Source organism: Anomalospiza imberbis, chromosome 8 (assembly GCF_031753505.1).
Source record: "Anomalospiza imberbis isolate Cuckoo-Finch-1a 21T00152 chromosome 8, ASM3175350v1, whole genome shotgun sequence".
In the NCBI taxonomy this organism is placed as follows: domain Eukaryota; kingdom Metazoa; phylum Chordata; class Aves; order Passeriformes; family Viduidae; genus Anomalospiza; species Anomalospiza imberbis.
This window is the reverse complement of record NC_089688.1, coordinates 17,810,952-17,829,145: the sequence shown is the minus strand read 5'-3', so window position 1 is coordinate 17,829,145 and position 18,194 is coordinate 17,810,952. Positions and strand designations below refer to the sequence as shown.

At 39.0% G+C, this 18,194-nt stretch overlaps 1 protein-coding gene across 11 annotated transcripts in view; it reads right to left on the bottom strand.

Moving 5' to 3' along the window:
* WDFY4 (WDFY family member 4) overlaps nt 1-18,194 on the bottom strand; it is a 130,976-nt gene that overhangs the window by 74,934 nt on the left and 37,848 nt on the right. For 9 of the 11 annotated variants that reach the window (XR_011001375.1, XM_068197574.1, XM_068197571.1 and 6 more), the window contains 13 exons: nt 14,930-15,144; nt 13,932-14,032; nt 12,769-12,976; nt 12,426-12,502; nt 11,518-11,736; nt 10,335-10,519; nt 7,131-7,362; nt 5,058-5,209; nt 4,423-4,534; nt 4,121-4,311; nt 2,433-2,585; nt 2,012-2,085; nt 1,022-1,183 (listed from right to left, as the gene is read on the bottom strand). Coding sequence is in view for 8 of the 11 variants with exons in the window: in XM_068197574.1 (XP_068053675.1) it covers nt 1,022-1,183; nt 2,012-2,085; nt 2,433-2,585; nt 4,121-4,311; nt 4,423-4,534; nt 5,058-5,209; nt 7,131-7,362; nt 10,335-10,519; nt 11,518-11,736; nt 12,426-12,502; nt 12,769-12,976; nt 13,932-14,032; nt 14,930-15,144 (2,081 nt within the window). In the remaining 3 variants the exon portion in view is untranslated. Of the gene's footprint in view, nt 1-840; nt 918-1,021; nt 1,184-2,011; nt 2,086-2,432; nt 2,586-4,120; nt 4,312-4,421; nt 4,535-4,816; nt 4,911-5,057; nt 5,210-7,130; nt 7,363-10,334; nt 10,520-11,517; nt 11,737-12,425; nt 12,503-12,768; nt 12,977-13,931; nt 14,033-14,929; nt 15,145-18,194 lie in introns of those variants that run through there. The other 2 variants (XR_011001376.1, XR_011001377.1) reach the window with 2 other exon arrangements.

Here is an 18,194-nt window from a genome sequence, read left to right as displayed (position 1 = left end):
CAGTCCTGGAACTAGAAGGACAGGGACAGAGTGCTGTTTCTGTCCACTCTCAGCACTCATGGGCATGAAAACAAATCATATTACCATGGACTAACAAATAATGATTATTTAAGAAAAAATGCTCATTCACACTCCTTACAACATAACAATTTTGACACACTAAATCCACAACTCTCACCTGCCTCACCAGCTATATGAAAAAAAGAACAGACAAATTCCTACAAGCCCAGGGTAGGAATATACGTATAGATAACCTATATCCAAGAGCATACAATCACAAAAGAGCTGGAGGACACCAAGTTCATGTATTAAATTACTCCTTAAACTTAACTAATAGTTAACTATTAGAGGTACTCATACTCTTCAACAGAGCAAAAGGCAGATTCCACAGATTTGACATGCCACTCTGTTTTTACATTTTATTAAAAACAGAGCTTTCATCTGTGCAATACATTTCCCTGGGAATTAGGTGTCTGCAGACAGCACTGTGTGGACCTTCCTCAGTTGATATGTTGCAGGTTGATACAATTAGGCTGGGAATATAAAATGAAGCAGTGCTTGCATTTTATGAAGCGCAAACAAGGATTTAAATGCTATGCTTCATGAAATCCTGACTAACACAACTGATTGAAATTCAGGAACAAAAAGGATTGTTATTGGGGTATAAGCCAAACCAACAGGACTAGGTACACAGTTCTTTGGGACCAAATTGTAATAGTGTAGTGATAATTTAGGGACAAGGCTTTCATGAAACCAAATATTAAGTACATATTTGAGTAATCCCAGTCATACCTACAGAACTGTCTGTGCCACCATTATAACAGGAATCACCCAATTCACCTTCACACAAATACAAAGTTGGAGTGAATGAAAAGTTTTTCACCAGGGCATCCTGCAGTTGCCAAAGACCTGGTGTTCTGCCAAAGACAATGTGAGGGAAGCGCTACCGTCGAGCTCTCTCCAGCTCTAGAAGTATAGCTCATCTGAAATCTGAGGAAAAGCCATAGACCTTGAGGGTTACCTGAGAACATCCCTTGTATTAAAGTATCCTTGCAAGAGATGGGACAAAATAGTGCAGGCCACAGTGATCTTGGAGCTGCTGATTTCAGGATCATTGAAAAGGAAAACAAGCTTGGGCACCATTTGCACCTGGTAGGCAATTGCAATATTCTGACCTGCATCTCTGTAAAAAAAGCACAGGGACTATTAAAAGCTTCTACTGGAAATTACCAAATTTTCAGAGTTTCAGCAAAAAGGATTCTCAAGTTGACTGATACTTTGCACTTTTGGCTTCTAATAATGTCTTTATAACACTTCAAACACCGTCAGATAAATCGAACATGTGTCAGTGATGAAGATGGGAAGACTACTTTGTGTGCTCTACACACTCTGTGTGTTCTATTCCTCTCTTCTGCCCTCTCCCCCAGAAACCCAGAAACTGCTGCATTCCAACAAGTTCAAAGAAAACATTCTTGCATTTTCAACAAGTGCTACCAACTCAGGTAGCAAAAAATGCTATTCCTGTAAAATTTAGCAAGGGGCACCAGACAGCTCTGCAGAGCTTTCTGCTACCAAAAAGCAGAAATCTAGCTTTACTCAGTCCCTCATCCACGCTTTGTCTTTTTAGTTACGTTTAGCTCCAGTCCAGAGAATTAAGAATATTGATAAAAGGGTTGTGTTTTGATTTAAAACACAATTTTAATAATATATTTTAAAAAATTATTTCATAGTCAATTCAAACATTAAGATTTCCCCTCCCCAGCAGATATTTAAACTTGCATTGTACAGCAGTGATTCCACATGAACCAGGTAACCAGACATCTTCTCAGACTGGCCCTGATCAAATCATTAACTCCAGGCTTGAAAGAGCAATACCGGAATGATTCACTGAATTCACAGGAATGCTCTGATTCCAACTGGGATTAGACCCTTCATATCCACCTCAGAGTTCTAGCTTCAGGTTACAGATAAGTTTGTCCCACAGGTTTCTGATTCAAACACAAGTTTATACCTGGAGGACTGCAAGATCTCCGCAAGATGCGAAAGAAGAACAAGATCAAGATTATCTGGTGCTTTCATCCAAAGCTGAAAGAGAAAGGAAAGCATAGGTTTTACTGCTCTGCTGAGCTTTGAGAACAGTAGCTACATCAGAGAAAAAGTTGAAACTACTTTAGGGAGGAGAACATAATAAACTTTGAGTGTTTCTGTAATGCAGCCTGCAGGCACTGGGAAGTCCCTGCTAGTGCAGGGAACTGTAGCTCCCTGAGGAGCAGACCCTCTGGGAGTGTTCCCGCAGACCTGGGGGGCCCACAGTATGATAATGCACAACATGCAAATATTGGATCCAGGAGATGCTATGAACAAACCAAATCTTGTATTATAAAACCATCTTTAATGCAACCAAAGCCAGAGAGTAACATGAACAGTTTTACCTCAAAGTTGCAGAGAACATACTGGAATGCACTGTAATTCTTGATGACAGAAGACTCAAAGCCCAGCTCAGCCGTGCCCACTAGAGAGAAAATTAACTGTAAAATCCTGTTGTTTAGCAGCTGAGTTTTCCTCTTCAATAGATAGCTCAGCAACTGAAAACAGAAGACTGAGTAAGTACCTGCCAAGTATAAATCTGTATTTAATTCAAGACCAACATATACTTTAATCAGATATAGCAGTCATGCATGCATGCATTTTGCATAAGCATCATGAAGAAAATGAAGATTTCAGTCCAGACATAAAATTTCATGCAGGAAGTGTAAGGATGAATTTTTGAAGGAGCTTGGCAACTCTGTGACATTGAACAGGGGGAAAATATGTGCCATATTATGTTGAATGTAATTTTTAAAAAGCAACAGACAAATATAACTGTAAATAACCACAGTAGGTGTCCTATGCTACTCTTCATGGATGCATTGTTAATTGCTTACAAATGGTGCTAATTTAAAAAATATTAATTTTTACCTCCTCAAATGAAAAACATTTGTGAAACATTGCAAGTTTCTCAATTGAGGCTACCTTTGATTCTCCAACAATTTCCCCATACTGTGAGAAGAATGTTCAGAAAACCATTACATTTTGAACAGGTTGGGAAGAATATAAATTAATTGGAAAATACATATCAAGACACATTTGTTACTTGGCTGTTAAAAAAAAGCTTCACTCCATTGCAATATAATGATGAGTTACATGGAGAGAACACTGTTTAGCAAAAAATTAAAAGGAATAGCTCATACACAAGATAAAGACAGGCATTGACCTTCAAGAAAGGATTGGGCAAGCAATATCTAAGTAGGATAAATATATTAATATAAATTGCAACCAATTTATGAACATTTTGCATGTTGGCAAACTGGAAAGTTTATAATAAATCAATAATGAAACCCTAATGTTAAGGGTCTTGTTTGGAACCTTCTATATTAAAGAGTCTTCGCTGTTTCTTCAGAGTTCTCTGCTTCACCTACACAGCGCAAAGTAAATGATACTAAACTGAAACTTCATACCTGAGCCTCAATCCGTCCAATATTGCCAATTTAGATTTTACATACAACAAGCATCTGCATATTTACATCTGCATAGCTTTCAGGTTTAAAGATTAATTTGGGACAGACCTAATCAATGCAATTCAGGCAGGACTTATTTATATCAGCACAATTCCTTATACACAGTGAAGACTGAGCCATAGGAATTAATTGTCAGCCCTACACTGGGCAGTCTGTAAAGAGGAATCTTAGGCTGTATGAGCCAAGGGGAGGAAGAAAAGCTGCCTGAGAAGTGGTCTTCTGTGTGTGGGATCAAGTGTGTTGGTAAAAGGTGAAGATTGGTAAAAGGTGAAGAGTGTGTCAGTCACAAATCTGCTGCACTGGCTTATTTAGTTTATTAAATCATGTCTGACCATGAGGCATCTGTTCTCACATTTCCTTCAGCAGAAAACTTACAGAGGTTCCCAGGGACTGTAAGCACAGGAGATAGAGCACTATCCTATATCTCCCTCCTAATTTATTAAGTTCCAACCATGAGTGGCTATAGTCAGGATATGTTTGGTTCATTCCCATTGACAGATTTGGGGATAAATATCTACAAGGGAAAGATTATAACCAGAATGAATGAACAAAAGTGTGTCTACCTGGTATCCATGGATGTGCCTCATCAGTTTTCCACTCAAGGGGCTACTGTTGATGATGGAGTTCAGGACTTTGACAGCTGCATACATGGTGTGGTCATCATGGGCCATAGCAATGAGACCCAGGAGAATGGCAGGGCCTCCAATAAAGTTCAGGCTGGTAGCTGCTGGGGAGGACTGGAACACTCTTACCCCTAGGAAATTGCAGTGTTACTCTACCAGGAAGTTACACAGACAATCTATTATTGGACAGAATAAAGCTCCACTCTTAAAAGAATATTAAACGTTAAGACAAGCACATTTACCATATTGGCCCACAGCAACTGACCCAATAGCCCGCAAGGAACCTGAGAGGTGTCCAGCAATATTCTTAGCTAGGAATATTGGAGTTGAACTGTCCCGAGAATGAATCCCAATCTAAAACAGATAAAAGTCACTTCAGGAAAAACTTTGGTAGTATTGGGGACACTAAAAAATGCATGCTCTAATACTTTAGATTATTTAAATAATTATAAACCATGAAAACTGTCTTTTTTCATAAAAAAAGTTGATTGTAAGGACAAATATTCACCCACCAACAACATCCCACAATGCCACTACTTTCACATATCAGTAGACCTGGTATTAGCAAGAATGATAGAATAGCACGTGAAAAGGCCTTGTGATGGCATTAAGAAAACAGACAAATTATCATAAAACCTGAAAAATATGGCTTCTGTTCCTGTTTCAAAAAATGTTTTTAACATTGTGTTCACACTGTCCAATCTATTCCTCTCCATAGGTGAAAATTAACCTATGAGTAGAACAAAGTTAAGGAATGGAAAAAAGTTAAAAAATATATATCTCTGAAGATACACAGACAAGACAAAATCAGAAATTTGGCTCTAGGAAACTGATTAGAAGCCACAGAAAACTTGTTTAAGAAAGGGAAGTTTGTGACCTCTTTGGCAATCAGCCGACCATCCACTTCATTGTAAGAACTCTTTATATCTTGGACTGTAGTGAGAGATGAGCACACGGCATTGATTCCAAAAGAAATCTTATCTTCTGCCACCAGAGGTGCAATGATATGATCACTGCGCTGGTCCTCACCTAAAACAAGAAAGACTGTGAATGTTTGAAGGAACTTCACTGTTCAATATGCAAAATAGGAGAGAGGCAGGTGAAAAATAACTGGAGGAAAATGATGTTTAGGAAATAATTTTACTTTGTCTTAACTATAGCCAGGAAAAAAGCATTCACCCTTGGCAACACAGGCCATGGCAGCTTGCATCACCAGTGCTCGGCTGTGTGCTCTGGTAACTGCTTTGCCTTGATTCTATATCCTCTCATAACATCTCACGAAGCTCAGAAATGTCCAGAATAAACCTCTTTCTGTCCACACAATATAAACAAACTTTCTGGATATAGAAAACATTTCAGAGGCCTTCTGTGTTTCTGGGAACTTCATTGGGGTACTCAAAGCAAAGATTTGTCTGGAAGGAGAGCAGAGGCAAAAGTCCAGAGCTGCCAACTTCTATTTGGGAAGCTTCTTAAAAGTACCAGGTTCAGCAGTTTAGTATTAAATTCTCTTATGCATTTATTTAAAGAATTTTCTATTCCTTCTCACACTTGGAAAAACTTTATGTATCTTTCTTAAAAAAAGAAAAATCAAGTTGTATTTTTGACAGTTTTATAGACTGGGAAAACAGTTGACTTACAAAACTGTTTACTAGTGCTGGTAACACAGCCCCTTTTAGGCAAAAATTTGGCTCACAAACCACATGAAGATTATTATAAATAAAATGCCTCAAGACTCTGTCACCATTTGCCTTCCAGCAGGACTTTTTACTGCAGACTAAGCCTCTGTACAACTGCAGCTGATTAGCAAGAAGCAATGAGATGGTGGGGAGACAGGACACAACACTGCCAAAAATTCCCACGGCTGTTTGCAACAAGGCCATAAATCCTTTTTAATAAAAAAAAAAACTTAACTGTAGTATCTGGGGGGATTGTGTAAAACTATTTTTAAGTTAAAATTTCCATTTGCCTAAGTTCCTTTGGGTGTTTTGATGGAAATAGGGAGAGTGAGATCATTTCACAATTAGGAGATCACATCTCGTATGTTGCTCAGTGATCTCCATTAAACAGGGGAGAGTCATATGGCCACAACCTATGATTAGTACTGAAGTCCATCTGGGAAGAACTATGCAGAAGACTTCATAAAGACTCAATTATTAAAAAAAAAAAAAAATCAAATAATTCTGACATATAGAGGTAATGTTTTATTTCAGAGCTGTACTTTGACACCATTTCTCTCTCAACAACCCCTTCCCACACTTGGAGCTTTTTGTGTAGATTGACAGCATTCTGTCTGAAGGAGTACTCTCAGCCAGTCTTTTTACATTCTTTTAGGCTAGAGCATGACCAAGAAATATTATTTTGCTGTTTTTAAATGAGAAATTACCATCCCATTTCATCCCAAGCTCTAGCACAGAGGGGAATGCACTACTTGTTGAACAAACAGTAATCAATAACTGAAATGTTTTGTCTGTTTTGTCTGTCTGTTTAATAATTGAAGCTAACAGCATACTTTAGTTAAAAAGCCTCTTCATTAAAATGTACATAATTTACTTCCCGGCCCCTGTCTCCCATTCTGCAGGCATTTGCAGTTAAACTCCATACTTCTCTTTCTGCCTTTTTTTTTTTCCTCCTGTTAGCACTGTTAATGCAGAATGTCTCAGTTAAAGCTTCTGCTTTAATGTTTGTCCAACAGAAATCACAGTCTTGCAACTCAGGACATGTTGTCCCTCTTTACTCTTCATCTCTCTCTGCTGCTTGATTCCTATCCTTCTTTCCAATTCACAGTATGTTACAAGACCCTCATGTATCTTGTACAACACTCAGTGATGCGATTTTCCAGACTTGTAGAGTGATCTCTAGACACAGTTGGAATACTAATAGAAGATTACAGGAATAAAAATAACACTGCCCTGACAAACAAATAGTGGTGGGTATGAGAATTACCACATACCTTGAAGCTGTACTGCTTGGAAGTTGCTACAATACTGAGGGCCAAGCTTAATAATAACTTCTATGGTTTCCACAGAAATGGCTTCTTCAAACAAGTATGTAGGACCAAGGCGCCAGGTCAAGGAGGACTTCTGTTTCCAAATCCGAGGGGTGGCGATGTACCCATAGACATCAATAAAGGAAGAGGGTTCCATGGAAATGCAGCTACCTGGTAAAGGCTGCAGATACTGCATCTGTAACAGAGGAGGAGTTCACTGAGGGGATCCAATGCACTCAGGGTGCCCTGGGGTCTTGTCCCTGCAAGGTACTGCCTGTTACCTCTTTGCTCATTGAAGTCTCAGCTGTGCAACACAATTATATTGGGCCTGGCTGAGCTGGAGCTCCTTTTCCCACAGCAGCCCTCACAGTGCCGTGCTCTGCACTGGGACTACAAAGGGGTTGACAACACGCCAGAGTTCTGGCTATTACTGAGCAGAGCTGGCAGCATCAGCATCAGCTCTCCAGCATGCCCCTCACCAAGGGGCTAGGTGTGGGCAAGATCCTGGGAGGGCACACAACTAGGCCAGCTGACCCAAATTAACAACAGACATATTCCATACCATATAACATCAACACAGACATAAGAGCTAAGGAAAGGAGAAGGAAGGGAGGGAATTCATTATTTACAGTGCTTGCCTCCTACAGCAACTGCTCCACGTGCTGAAGCCCTGCTTCCCAGGAAGCGGCTCAACAGCACTCACTGAGGGGAAGTAGAGAATAAACCTATTTATTTTTTTTTCCTCTTTGCTTGTGCACATGAAAACTCACTTCTGCTTTAATAAACTCCTTATCTCAACTTATTAGTCATTTTCCACCTTATTTTCTCTCTTCTGTCCAGCTGGGAAGAGGAGTGATACAGCCGCTTGGTGAGCACCTGGCATCCAGCCAAGATCAACCCAGCACAACAATTATAAACTACTGTTCAGAAATTGGACTTTAAGAAGTACTCTATACATAAGCATTTTGAATGTTTAAGCCTAATTTTTGTTACAAAAACACAATCAAAAGAATTTTAAGTATTGGCAAAGAAAAACCCTGCCTTGACTCCAAACATATTTTTCCTTTCCTAACTTCATAACCCTGAAAGTGACATTCAACACAGAAAGACAAGTTACAGTTACTTTGTACTGGCATAAATTGAGAATAAGCAGTTTTTGAAGAGTGTAGATTATCCAGTTGCATCAGTAAGCTTCAGTGGAGCTAACATTGTTTAGGAAACATTTATTTGTTTAGGGCCATTTATTTTTGGTACCAAAATAATGATTTGGCCTCCTAAACTGAGTCTATTATTTTACTTAACTTTAGAGAGCTTTAACAGAAAGTAGTTGGAATTTTTTGGTAGAGAGAAACTAGAATGTACTTTGGGGCTTAGCCCTGTTTTTAACAATTTGTTGTTAGGATGGGAGACTCCAAGCATTCATTTACTGGTCTCTGACTACTGAGATTTAGAAAACAGGGATGGTCAATATTAAGAGGCAGGAGTTGACACTTCAGTGAATAAATATTAGACTTGATACAGCACAATAACACATCCACTCCAGCTCCACCAGCTAAAAATTGACTTTGGTATTGTTAACAACCTTTGTCCATTTCTAACTTCTTAGGCAATCTCTTCTTCACTGTACATATCAAGATGAAGGCTTACATTAAGTCAGTGAACCCAACATTGGGACAATCTTTTGTTTACGAAGGATTATTTTATTTATGTTAAGCTGTTTCACTGAATGTTAAACACACTTGTTGTGAATTCTTTCATCAATTGCAATGTTTAGGCCTAGTTTTATTGATGACTTTCAGTCTCATTTGAAGGAAGTCAAATTAAATTAAATTTTCATTCTTGAAATGGATATAGGTCCCAAAAGGCATTTATAAGACAGATGATTTTTCTCAAGTATGGGAAAGAGAATATTTGGAATTAAACAGGTTGTGTTTACTGGGGAAAAATAAAACACACAAGTAAGCTTTGCACATGCTGAGATTGAATTAAAATATGGGAAAAAAAAGGAGACCAAGGTTGCAAGTTTCAATTCATAAAAGGATTCTACTCAAAAAGCAAAAATCCACCAAACCAACCAGAGATATAATAGAAAGAACAGGCTGCATTTTCTACACTGTATTCAAAATCCAAAAATCAGATCTCTGAAATAGTATGAGACTAACTGCAAATCCAGGAGCATGATGATATTAATAACAGAAACCAGGGGCTATTCTCATTTATTTCATAGATTATGAACCCTTCAGGTATATTTGGATTACTTTTGCCTGCTATTTCATCCAACCTGAGAACTGACTGCTGTGTGACAAAAATCCCAAGAAATTGCATATTAGGGGAGATACCAATACAAATATTAGCAATGAACTCATGAATTGATATCATCTCACACACTGAACAACTATCCCAGAGGAACACCTATCTGTTCCTGAGTGCTTTGTGTGCCAGTGAGGAAAAAGACCACTGCCTGATTGTTCAAAGAGTGCAAGAGAAAGAGGACAGCTTGAAATGTGACCAAATAAGATGCTTGAGGAAATTCCTCCCACCTTTGGATTCTTGCAAAGAGCTGACCAGTCACAGCAGCTTATTTTTCTGTGACCTTTCCACTTTTCAAGAGCTTTCTTGAAAAGAAAGAGTGGAGAGACTGCGTAACTCATCACCTTTGCAGGTTTTAGCCTAAAGCCAAGTCCTCCTTGATTTAGGACTCTCTGGCCACACCTTGATGTGAAGTACTTTTTATAGCTGGCAACCTCTGCAGATCTTGGGCTTAAACTCTGAATCACTAGTAAACTCAGAAAATTTTGACCTAAGGGTACAACTGAATTTCAGCAACATAACCTTGAGCTACCTGCAAGCTAGGTACCCCTGACTCTAGAGGAGCATCACCACACAAATTGCCCTGGTTATCTACATGCTGAAGGGGGAGAGGAGAGCTAGGTCAAAGCATCAGTATAAGCTGAGAACATACTTCTGAAAAGCAGCAGAAGTACACCCTGTTTTGTCCAGATTTCTGACTCCACTCACACCGAGCACAGTGGCGGTGTTACGTGTGTGAATCACCATGCTTTGATTTTCTCAGATAATTACTAAGTCATGGTAGGTGCATTGGGAGATGAAAATGAAAAGCAATGCAAGGCAAAAGTCAGGCACAAGATCTATGCAGAGAGCCTTTACCTTTGTGGAGCCAAGCATCTGACCATTTATATAAGCAGACACAATGCAGCTCTTCTTTGCTTCCTTAGCAACTGTCACTGTGAGATGATGCCACTGGCCAGTGACCAGAAGTTTACCACAGCCAAACTTGACTTGCCCTGGAAATGGGGAGGGATTTAGAGCCTCACCCTCAGGTTCCATAATATCTGTAACAGTAAAAAAAGGGGAAAAGTCAACAGAAAGTTTCTCATCTTCACCTGCCTCTGGAACACAACTTTCAAATGTGACAGTAAGAACATGACACTCTGTTGGTACAGTGTGATTTGATGCTATTATGTCTAATGTCTTAAAAACACTGCCCAAGGTCTGTTATCAGGACCTACAACTTGCACCGCTCTCAAGATCCCTCCAGCATAGGTGTCACCCTCCCAAATAACACCTGCTATCTGCCTTGATGCTGCAAAACTACCCTGAACTAGGACAAACCCAACATATTCACTAAGAGGAGAAGCCCTCAGTGTATTTAGAGTTAGCTCATACAGAGAAAAAATTCCTAGCAGATCCATGAGATGATAAAAGTCTCCATATTAATTTGTAACTTTTATGAAAAAAGGCAAGCTGGAATTTTTTATCATTCTCTAAGGCAATCGGAGCACTCACACAATGTCAGCTGTGCATGAAAAAGTCCCAGCTACTATTCCCACTCCATTTCTAACCTCCTCTGGAATATTCAATCACATTTACATTTGAAGTACCTCCTCTACTCAATAAGGAAAAGGGGATAAATATCAGCAGGGAACAATATTAACAGACTGGCATAATAGAAAACATTCTGAAAGCAAGGAGAGAAAATGAGTTGTTTCATTAGTAAGCTAGATCACTCCCCAAATCCTCAGTCCCACTCTCCAAACCTGCTTAGTGTTACACAGAACCGACTGGTTCATGCCCAGACTCCACAACTGCACACCACAATATAAGTGACACTCAAAAATTTTCCACTGAATATTGCAGTAATTCAAAATGCCTACAGCAAACTTAAAAATTAAACTTGGGCAACAATTACAATCATGACTGGATTCAAGAAGAAAACTGAAGAGAAATCTCATTAATATCCTGGGTACTTCAAAGAAGAGGAAATTTATTAATGAAAAAATCCAGGTAACAAGAGGATACAGCACTGCAACTTGGCAGAAAAGAGCTTTACCAAGTGGCTGGAATTCCACTTCTTCTGTAGAAATGACCAAAGAAAGGTCCTGTGGCAAGAAGCTTACAGAAAAGCAAACAAATTCTTGCTCTGTTCTTGACATGTGCCTCACAACAGTAAGGAAGCGGAGTGGGTGGCTGTGGTGCACCAAACCAAACTTGCTAACCAGGAACCAGCAGGACAGTGTCAGGCCACTTGAGGGAGGGAACGTTCTGCTGCCTGCAGACAGGAACAAAAAAGCATTAAGGAAGTTGCTTTCCTTGTGCAGCCATTAGCAAACTGCTTTCTGTTTCATTCTTCCATACCATAGAAGAACCAACATTAGATTATGGGGTTTAATTTCGATTCTGTTGGACTTCGTTGCCTGTATCCAATATCACAGAGATTGCACATGACTCTGTGCACATGTATAAATGACCTAAAGCTGACTGATGAGAAATGAGCACTAGATCTCCATGCTGTGGAGAATATGAATTAGCAGTCTCTGAGCCAGCAACAAGTTCTCAAATTTCACAAAAATTCAGGAAGCTAAAGGTACAGCCATTTCCCAGTTCACCCAACAGAGGATTTTGCTGTATAGGAGAATCCCATTAAGTGACAGTTCCTATTCCTTCCATAGAAGATTACCCTAAAATCTGGTGGCTTTTACTCATTAAGACTGTTTTCTTAGAAGCCTGCTTTAAATTTGTATTGCTAATATTAATTCATCACACTATGAAGCTGCACCCAATTCCCCATTTTGCTCAGCACTACAAGTTCTACAGTTCAGAGCTGGTCTGGGACACAGAGACAGAAGTGTTTTGGAGCACACAGCTTATGTGCTGTCCTTTCTTACAGCTGCTGAATGTTTTCATTGGGGCTGAGAACTCAGTGCTCCCAGCAAGCTGTAGGTGAGTCACAGCACTTACCCATGCCAGTCCCTCCCGAGACAGATTGGTCTGCACTGGATCCCATGACAGTGGCCAAGGTAGGGAGGTACAAACACCTATACAAAAGCAAGCAAGAACCCGTCATCAGAAACAGAACCTGAGTGTCACCAGTGACTTCTGGTATTGCAGTATCGTGGTAGCAAGGCAGAGAGCAGGCTGTCACCAATAAGACAGTAACAAAATATGCTGGCAACATTGCTGCATGGAAAGCAGCCATAGGGTACCATAGATTAAGAAGAAGAGAGAAGTGAATGGTTACTGTGTTCAGAGTAAGGGTTTGGAGACCCCAGAGCAGCTAAAATAAAAGCAACAGCAGCAATACCCATAGCCTTCCATGGACATGTCAAACTCCACAAACGATGGAGCTAAAGCAGTGCTGTGTAGCTGGATGTTCCGAGGGGATGTCATGGAGATGAGACTCATGGCAGTCTGGAGTGCCAGTGCAGATCCCTTAGACAGCCAAGGAGAGGTCCTGACAGGCACAACGGCCTGAGGATCAGATTTATTGTTCAGCACACTCTCTTCCGAACCTGAAAGATTAACACAGTGCCTAACCAGATCAGTGTCTGCAAGTCTTTTTTCAGCCACAGGTATTACCCATATTCTAGGCCCTACTCAGAACAGCACTTCATGCTCTTGAGATAACACATCCTCAGCAGCCTACAGAAATCCTACAGCAATACAAAATATTGCACTGAAGACATTTCAAAATGGGAGGCTGTCAGGAGACCCACAGCCATAGTTTTGCCATATTTTCTTCCCACACATCTTCAGGCAACTCCAGCACTCACCCTACTAAAAAATGTCCCCAACCCATTGGTTTAATTTTTTCTTACACAAAGACCATTCATTCAACTCTGCTGTAACAGAATAGTCACAAGCAACACATGGAAGAGGATTTGAAGAATGACTGCAAAGAACATAATACCCAAATACAGACCATACTGCATCAGATGTCTCAGGCATGAGACTAGTTTAAGCACCAAATACTGCAGCTTCCCATCTATAAAATACATTAGAGCAGAGAAATGACTCAGATGGAAAAGAGCCTGCATAAGCAAGGTAGATTACTAGGATATCCCTAGGGACTACAAAAAGCAGTGCTCTTTATTCCCATCCTTATTCTATTTCTGTCTATAAATCACAGGAAAAATATGCTGCAAGCAAAGGAGACACTACCCTTGGTGTGCAGAATATTAATGTTTTTATAAACCATGTCCATGTCTGATCCAGCAAAATGTGAGTCTATACTCAGCATCTAACTTGAGCAAAGATTTAATTTGATCTCTGCTGGGCATTAGATCAGCTCTCAGTGTTGGTCAAGTACCACCCAGTCTGGGGAATACCCAGTGAAAATCTTCTAGGCATACTCCACCTTCACAGGGACTGTCTTGGAGCAACCTACTCAACAACATTTCCTGTCATTTCAGAGACATCTCTGACTCAGCCCCGCTATCAGCAATAGGCTGTTCATTATGCGCTTACCTGCATTAGCTGAATCACTCTCCTGACAGGAAAGGACCTTGGTCTTGTTTGTGCTGGGCCTAGAAGGTAGTAATGGAGAACCTCCCAACCACAAAAATTGCCTAACGTGAAAAAAAAAAAAAAAAAAAAGTCATTAAAAAAAAAAGGAAGGAAAACAAGCCAGACACTTTTGGAGTCACAGCAACCACGCAAATAGAGTCTCTCTCCAGAGACTTCTGGAGAACAATTTTTTTAATCAAACACCAAATTTTAAAGACATCCCAAAGAGAACAGAAGAAATGCTTTCCATTGTAGTACCACAAATATTTTGCTTGCTTTACATTTCCTTTCAAGGTTTTCCTGTTGGAAAAAAAAAAATCAAAGATTGCTTTTCTTCATCAATATTTTTGAATAGCCCTAATTTTTCAGAAAAAAAAATCTGTTGGTTGGGGTTTTTCATTGAGTGCTTTTTTTATAAATCCTATTCCCTATTTGAGTGAAAGAAATACAGTCTTCCACTGAATAGTTAAATTCACCTGCACTCTGGTAGCTGTTAGGTACTGTAATGTCTAGCATTTTTGAGCATTTATGAAGAAAGTGCAACCTCAAACTGGAAACAGCATCTGAGGAAGAAGATTGCACTTTTTATTTTTGCATCTGTCATTGACATGGACCTGACACATGAGAAAGTAATTTTTGCTCTGCAGAAAACAGCTTCTCCCTATAAATACTAGGAGAGAATAACCCTGTTTGTTTTGCAATGACTTAATTCGTTCATTCATAAATGGCTTTATAAACTCTGCAGAGATGATGCAGAACACTACAGACTCATACCATCTTCAGGAGTGATTAAAGCACATATCCTGCAATCAAAGAGAAAGGAGGATTAACTGGGACTTGAAAGAAAATGCTGAGTTTTGCTGAATTAGAGCACTACGTGAAGCATCTAATTATTTTCTAAACTTTGTAAAAAAAGGCAACATTAAAGCAAATTGCTTCCATTAGATACAATCTTATACCTTAACACATGTGGCTCAACAGCCTGTGATGCAAGCTTCTCAAACACCCTGGTGAGGGGCAGGTGCAGGGGATGACTGTCACTGCAGAAAGCATCTTGACAGGAGGTTATGACTGTGCTCAGCAGGCCAGATTCACACATCACCTGACGACTCTTCTCTGACTTCACCAAGGACTGGATATGATCAACCAGAGCACACTGGATTTCCTGGGAAAGCTGAAATGAGCACAGAAGTAAAGCCAGAGAACTGGAACTAAACTGTATAGGACAACTGATTTATTCTGTTTTAATTTGTTTTTCAATTGTCAAATCCCTGAGTGTAAACATCTGGTCCAGAAAAGAAGCCCCTAAGGCAAGAGGCTCAAGCAGAACTGCATGGCTGTTCCATCAAGCTCTGCACTAAAACAGTGTGCATTTATTCATCTGAGCAGCTGCCTGGCCAAACACAGCTCAGCTCTCCTGCCTCTTCTCTATGTCAGTGAAGGAAGAAAACAATGAGCTATCATTCAAAAACAAGGCACCACCACCGAGGGCAGGTTATTAGGCAGAAACTCCAAGACCAACACAGGAACTCAGAATATGTTTAACATTAAGCCTGTGGAGAGCCATATTGGCATGAACTACTCTTCATTCTAAAAGCACTGTACTTAAACAAAACTGTATCAAGCGATGTCACAAAAAAATTTTAAACACTTCTCTGCATGTTTTGCTGAATTGAAGCTTTGCTTCATTATTGCTTCTTAATCATCTTTAAATCTCTCAATTCTCATAAATTATCTTTAGAGCAATTTGTTCCCAGTTAGGAATGCATTGTACCCCATTGACCTAACTAGATTTCATGTAAAAGTAACTGGATCATATATTTAAACAGATATATTAAAAAGATGAATTATTCCCTATTTCAAAGAGCTTCCAAGCTTTCTCACATGCTCTTCTAGGAAATAGATATGCAAACTTTTAAAGAAAAGGACAACAATGATGACAGATGCACAAATAAAGGCAATGGGATTTGATTTTATAACACAAATGAGAAGCAACTGGATTCAGAAGAAGCTTTTTAAGTGTAAAGAGGAATTGAGCTCTTTGCATTCAACCAGACAAAGCCAATACAGGACAATTTCAAAGCCAACAAGCAATTTGTTTTCAAAATGTCCCCAACTGCAACACTTCAAAAGCAATACATACATTGCAACATACATACTGTTTTTGCAAACTCAACTACCATTTGTCGTATCTGAAGGGTGAATTCTTTGGATAGCATTTTCTTCTCTCTGAAGGACTATTCATTGCCAGGAACGTACGTTTCACTGTGCATTGCATTACACACAGAAAGTGTCCACCAGACTAAACTACATTTTTACAGAGTGTTTCAAAATCTCACAACTTTTAAAATCTTTTAATTAACATTTTACTCCGTTTCTGACTATATGTGGGAAAGTATGTGTAAATAACACTAAACAGAGAATGACACAGGTCTTGACTAAATGAAGTAACTGGTTTATTCCAAAATAAATCCAATAAAAGCATAACAGTGTACAAAAAGATTGATTGTTTTCATTAGGCTAGCAGCTCTGTCAATACCAATATTGCCTTGTTTTGAATAAAATGAGCTGTTTTCATGGATCTTTGTTCCAGTAAAATGAGATTTTAGTGGAAATATTAAAGGTGGCCAAGAAACCATGCTGTGTATTTCTGGATATATGGATTGATTTTCTTAACACTTATTACTTGCACCGTGAATCAGGATATTGAAGGTGCAGTTAGAATGCAGCTGAGCTCTGCCTCAGATTAGAGTTTTAAGGGCAAATGTCACCTACCAATTTGCCCAATCTGCTTAAGTAGTTCCCAGTTTCTTTCTCCTAAGTGCCCATAGTTTCAAAACTTGGTAGTTGAATTTAGTTCACTGTTATTAGTCTTCAAGGTTATTATGCTATATTCAAGATACACAGAAATTATCATCTTTTGTCACTGTGCATTCACTTCAAAAGGATGCAATTTCTTTCCCTTGAAGAACAAAATACCATTAATTATGTGTGCAGAAATACTTGAAAAAATTTACTTTTTAACATCTAAAGGGAGAACAATTAATTTAGCCAGATTTAAAACAGGGATAAGTGTCTTTTAAAAAGGTGCAAAATCCTTATTGATGGACAGTGTTTTACTTTCACAACAGTGACTATGACAGCAGCTCATCATGCAAGAAACATGGATGAACACAAAAAGGAAAAATCCAGCTGCAGAAGCAATAGTATTATTTAGTAAAAGTATAAATAATTTACATGATGAATTGTGTGAGGATTATATTTTTGCCTGTATCCAGAAGAAAACTGCCAGGATGATGAGACAAAACTGAAACAAGCTTTTATTCTCTTCTCAAAAGTTATTTCCTTTCCCCTACCTACACTTGTCAGATCTAGATGATCTCTGTATCTGACATTACAAATGGGAAGGATTTGTCATGACACTCTGGAATCTTAAAATTTCAGTCAAGGATGACATGTGTCTGAGAGGAAACTTCTTTCTTTTCAAGGTAGAAAATAAGCTGTGAATATCCTGGGCCACATATCTAAAGTGGATGTCTCAATTTACTGAGTGTTTGAAACATGTGCAAGACTGTCTTTCATCACCAAACAGACAACATAATAAAAGGAAAATCTATCTTGTATGTGGTCAAACAACACAGAGTCTGATGAAAACTGGCTTAGTTCCAGTAATAGGCATGAACATGAGTAATGCCCTCTAAATACAATTTACTGACTCAAAGGTTGCTTACTGACTCTAAACTTTTAGTCAGTTTAAAAGTTTTAAGCAAGTTTCTGTACCCATGACATTCAAATGATTTTTTTTTCATGCCTAGCAATAGCAGGAATATATATCCACAAATCTGTTTTCCTCAGCTTTTAACTGTAATTCCAGAAAGTATAAGAAATGGCTGAAATGCAAAATCACCTGTTTTACTGTCTGCTACTGTGTTTTCTACACTGACAGGCTCAACATTGCTTCAGCCCATCATTTCTTGGGTCTGACAAAGGTCACTGAAAAGTTGCAAGATTGGCAGGAAATTGATATTATTTCTGAGGGTTGGAATCAAAAGTACATTAATTTTATTGAGTTTGATTAATGTTTCTGTAAGAGCAGTGATTCATTGCTAATTCTCTGAAAGCAAAGGAATCGCACATGATCTGAACTGATTCTAAGATTTTTCCAGATTACTCCCAGACACTTGGACCTAAAATATCTATCATGGCACAAAAACAAGCAGAAAG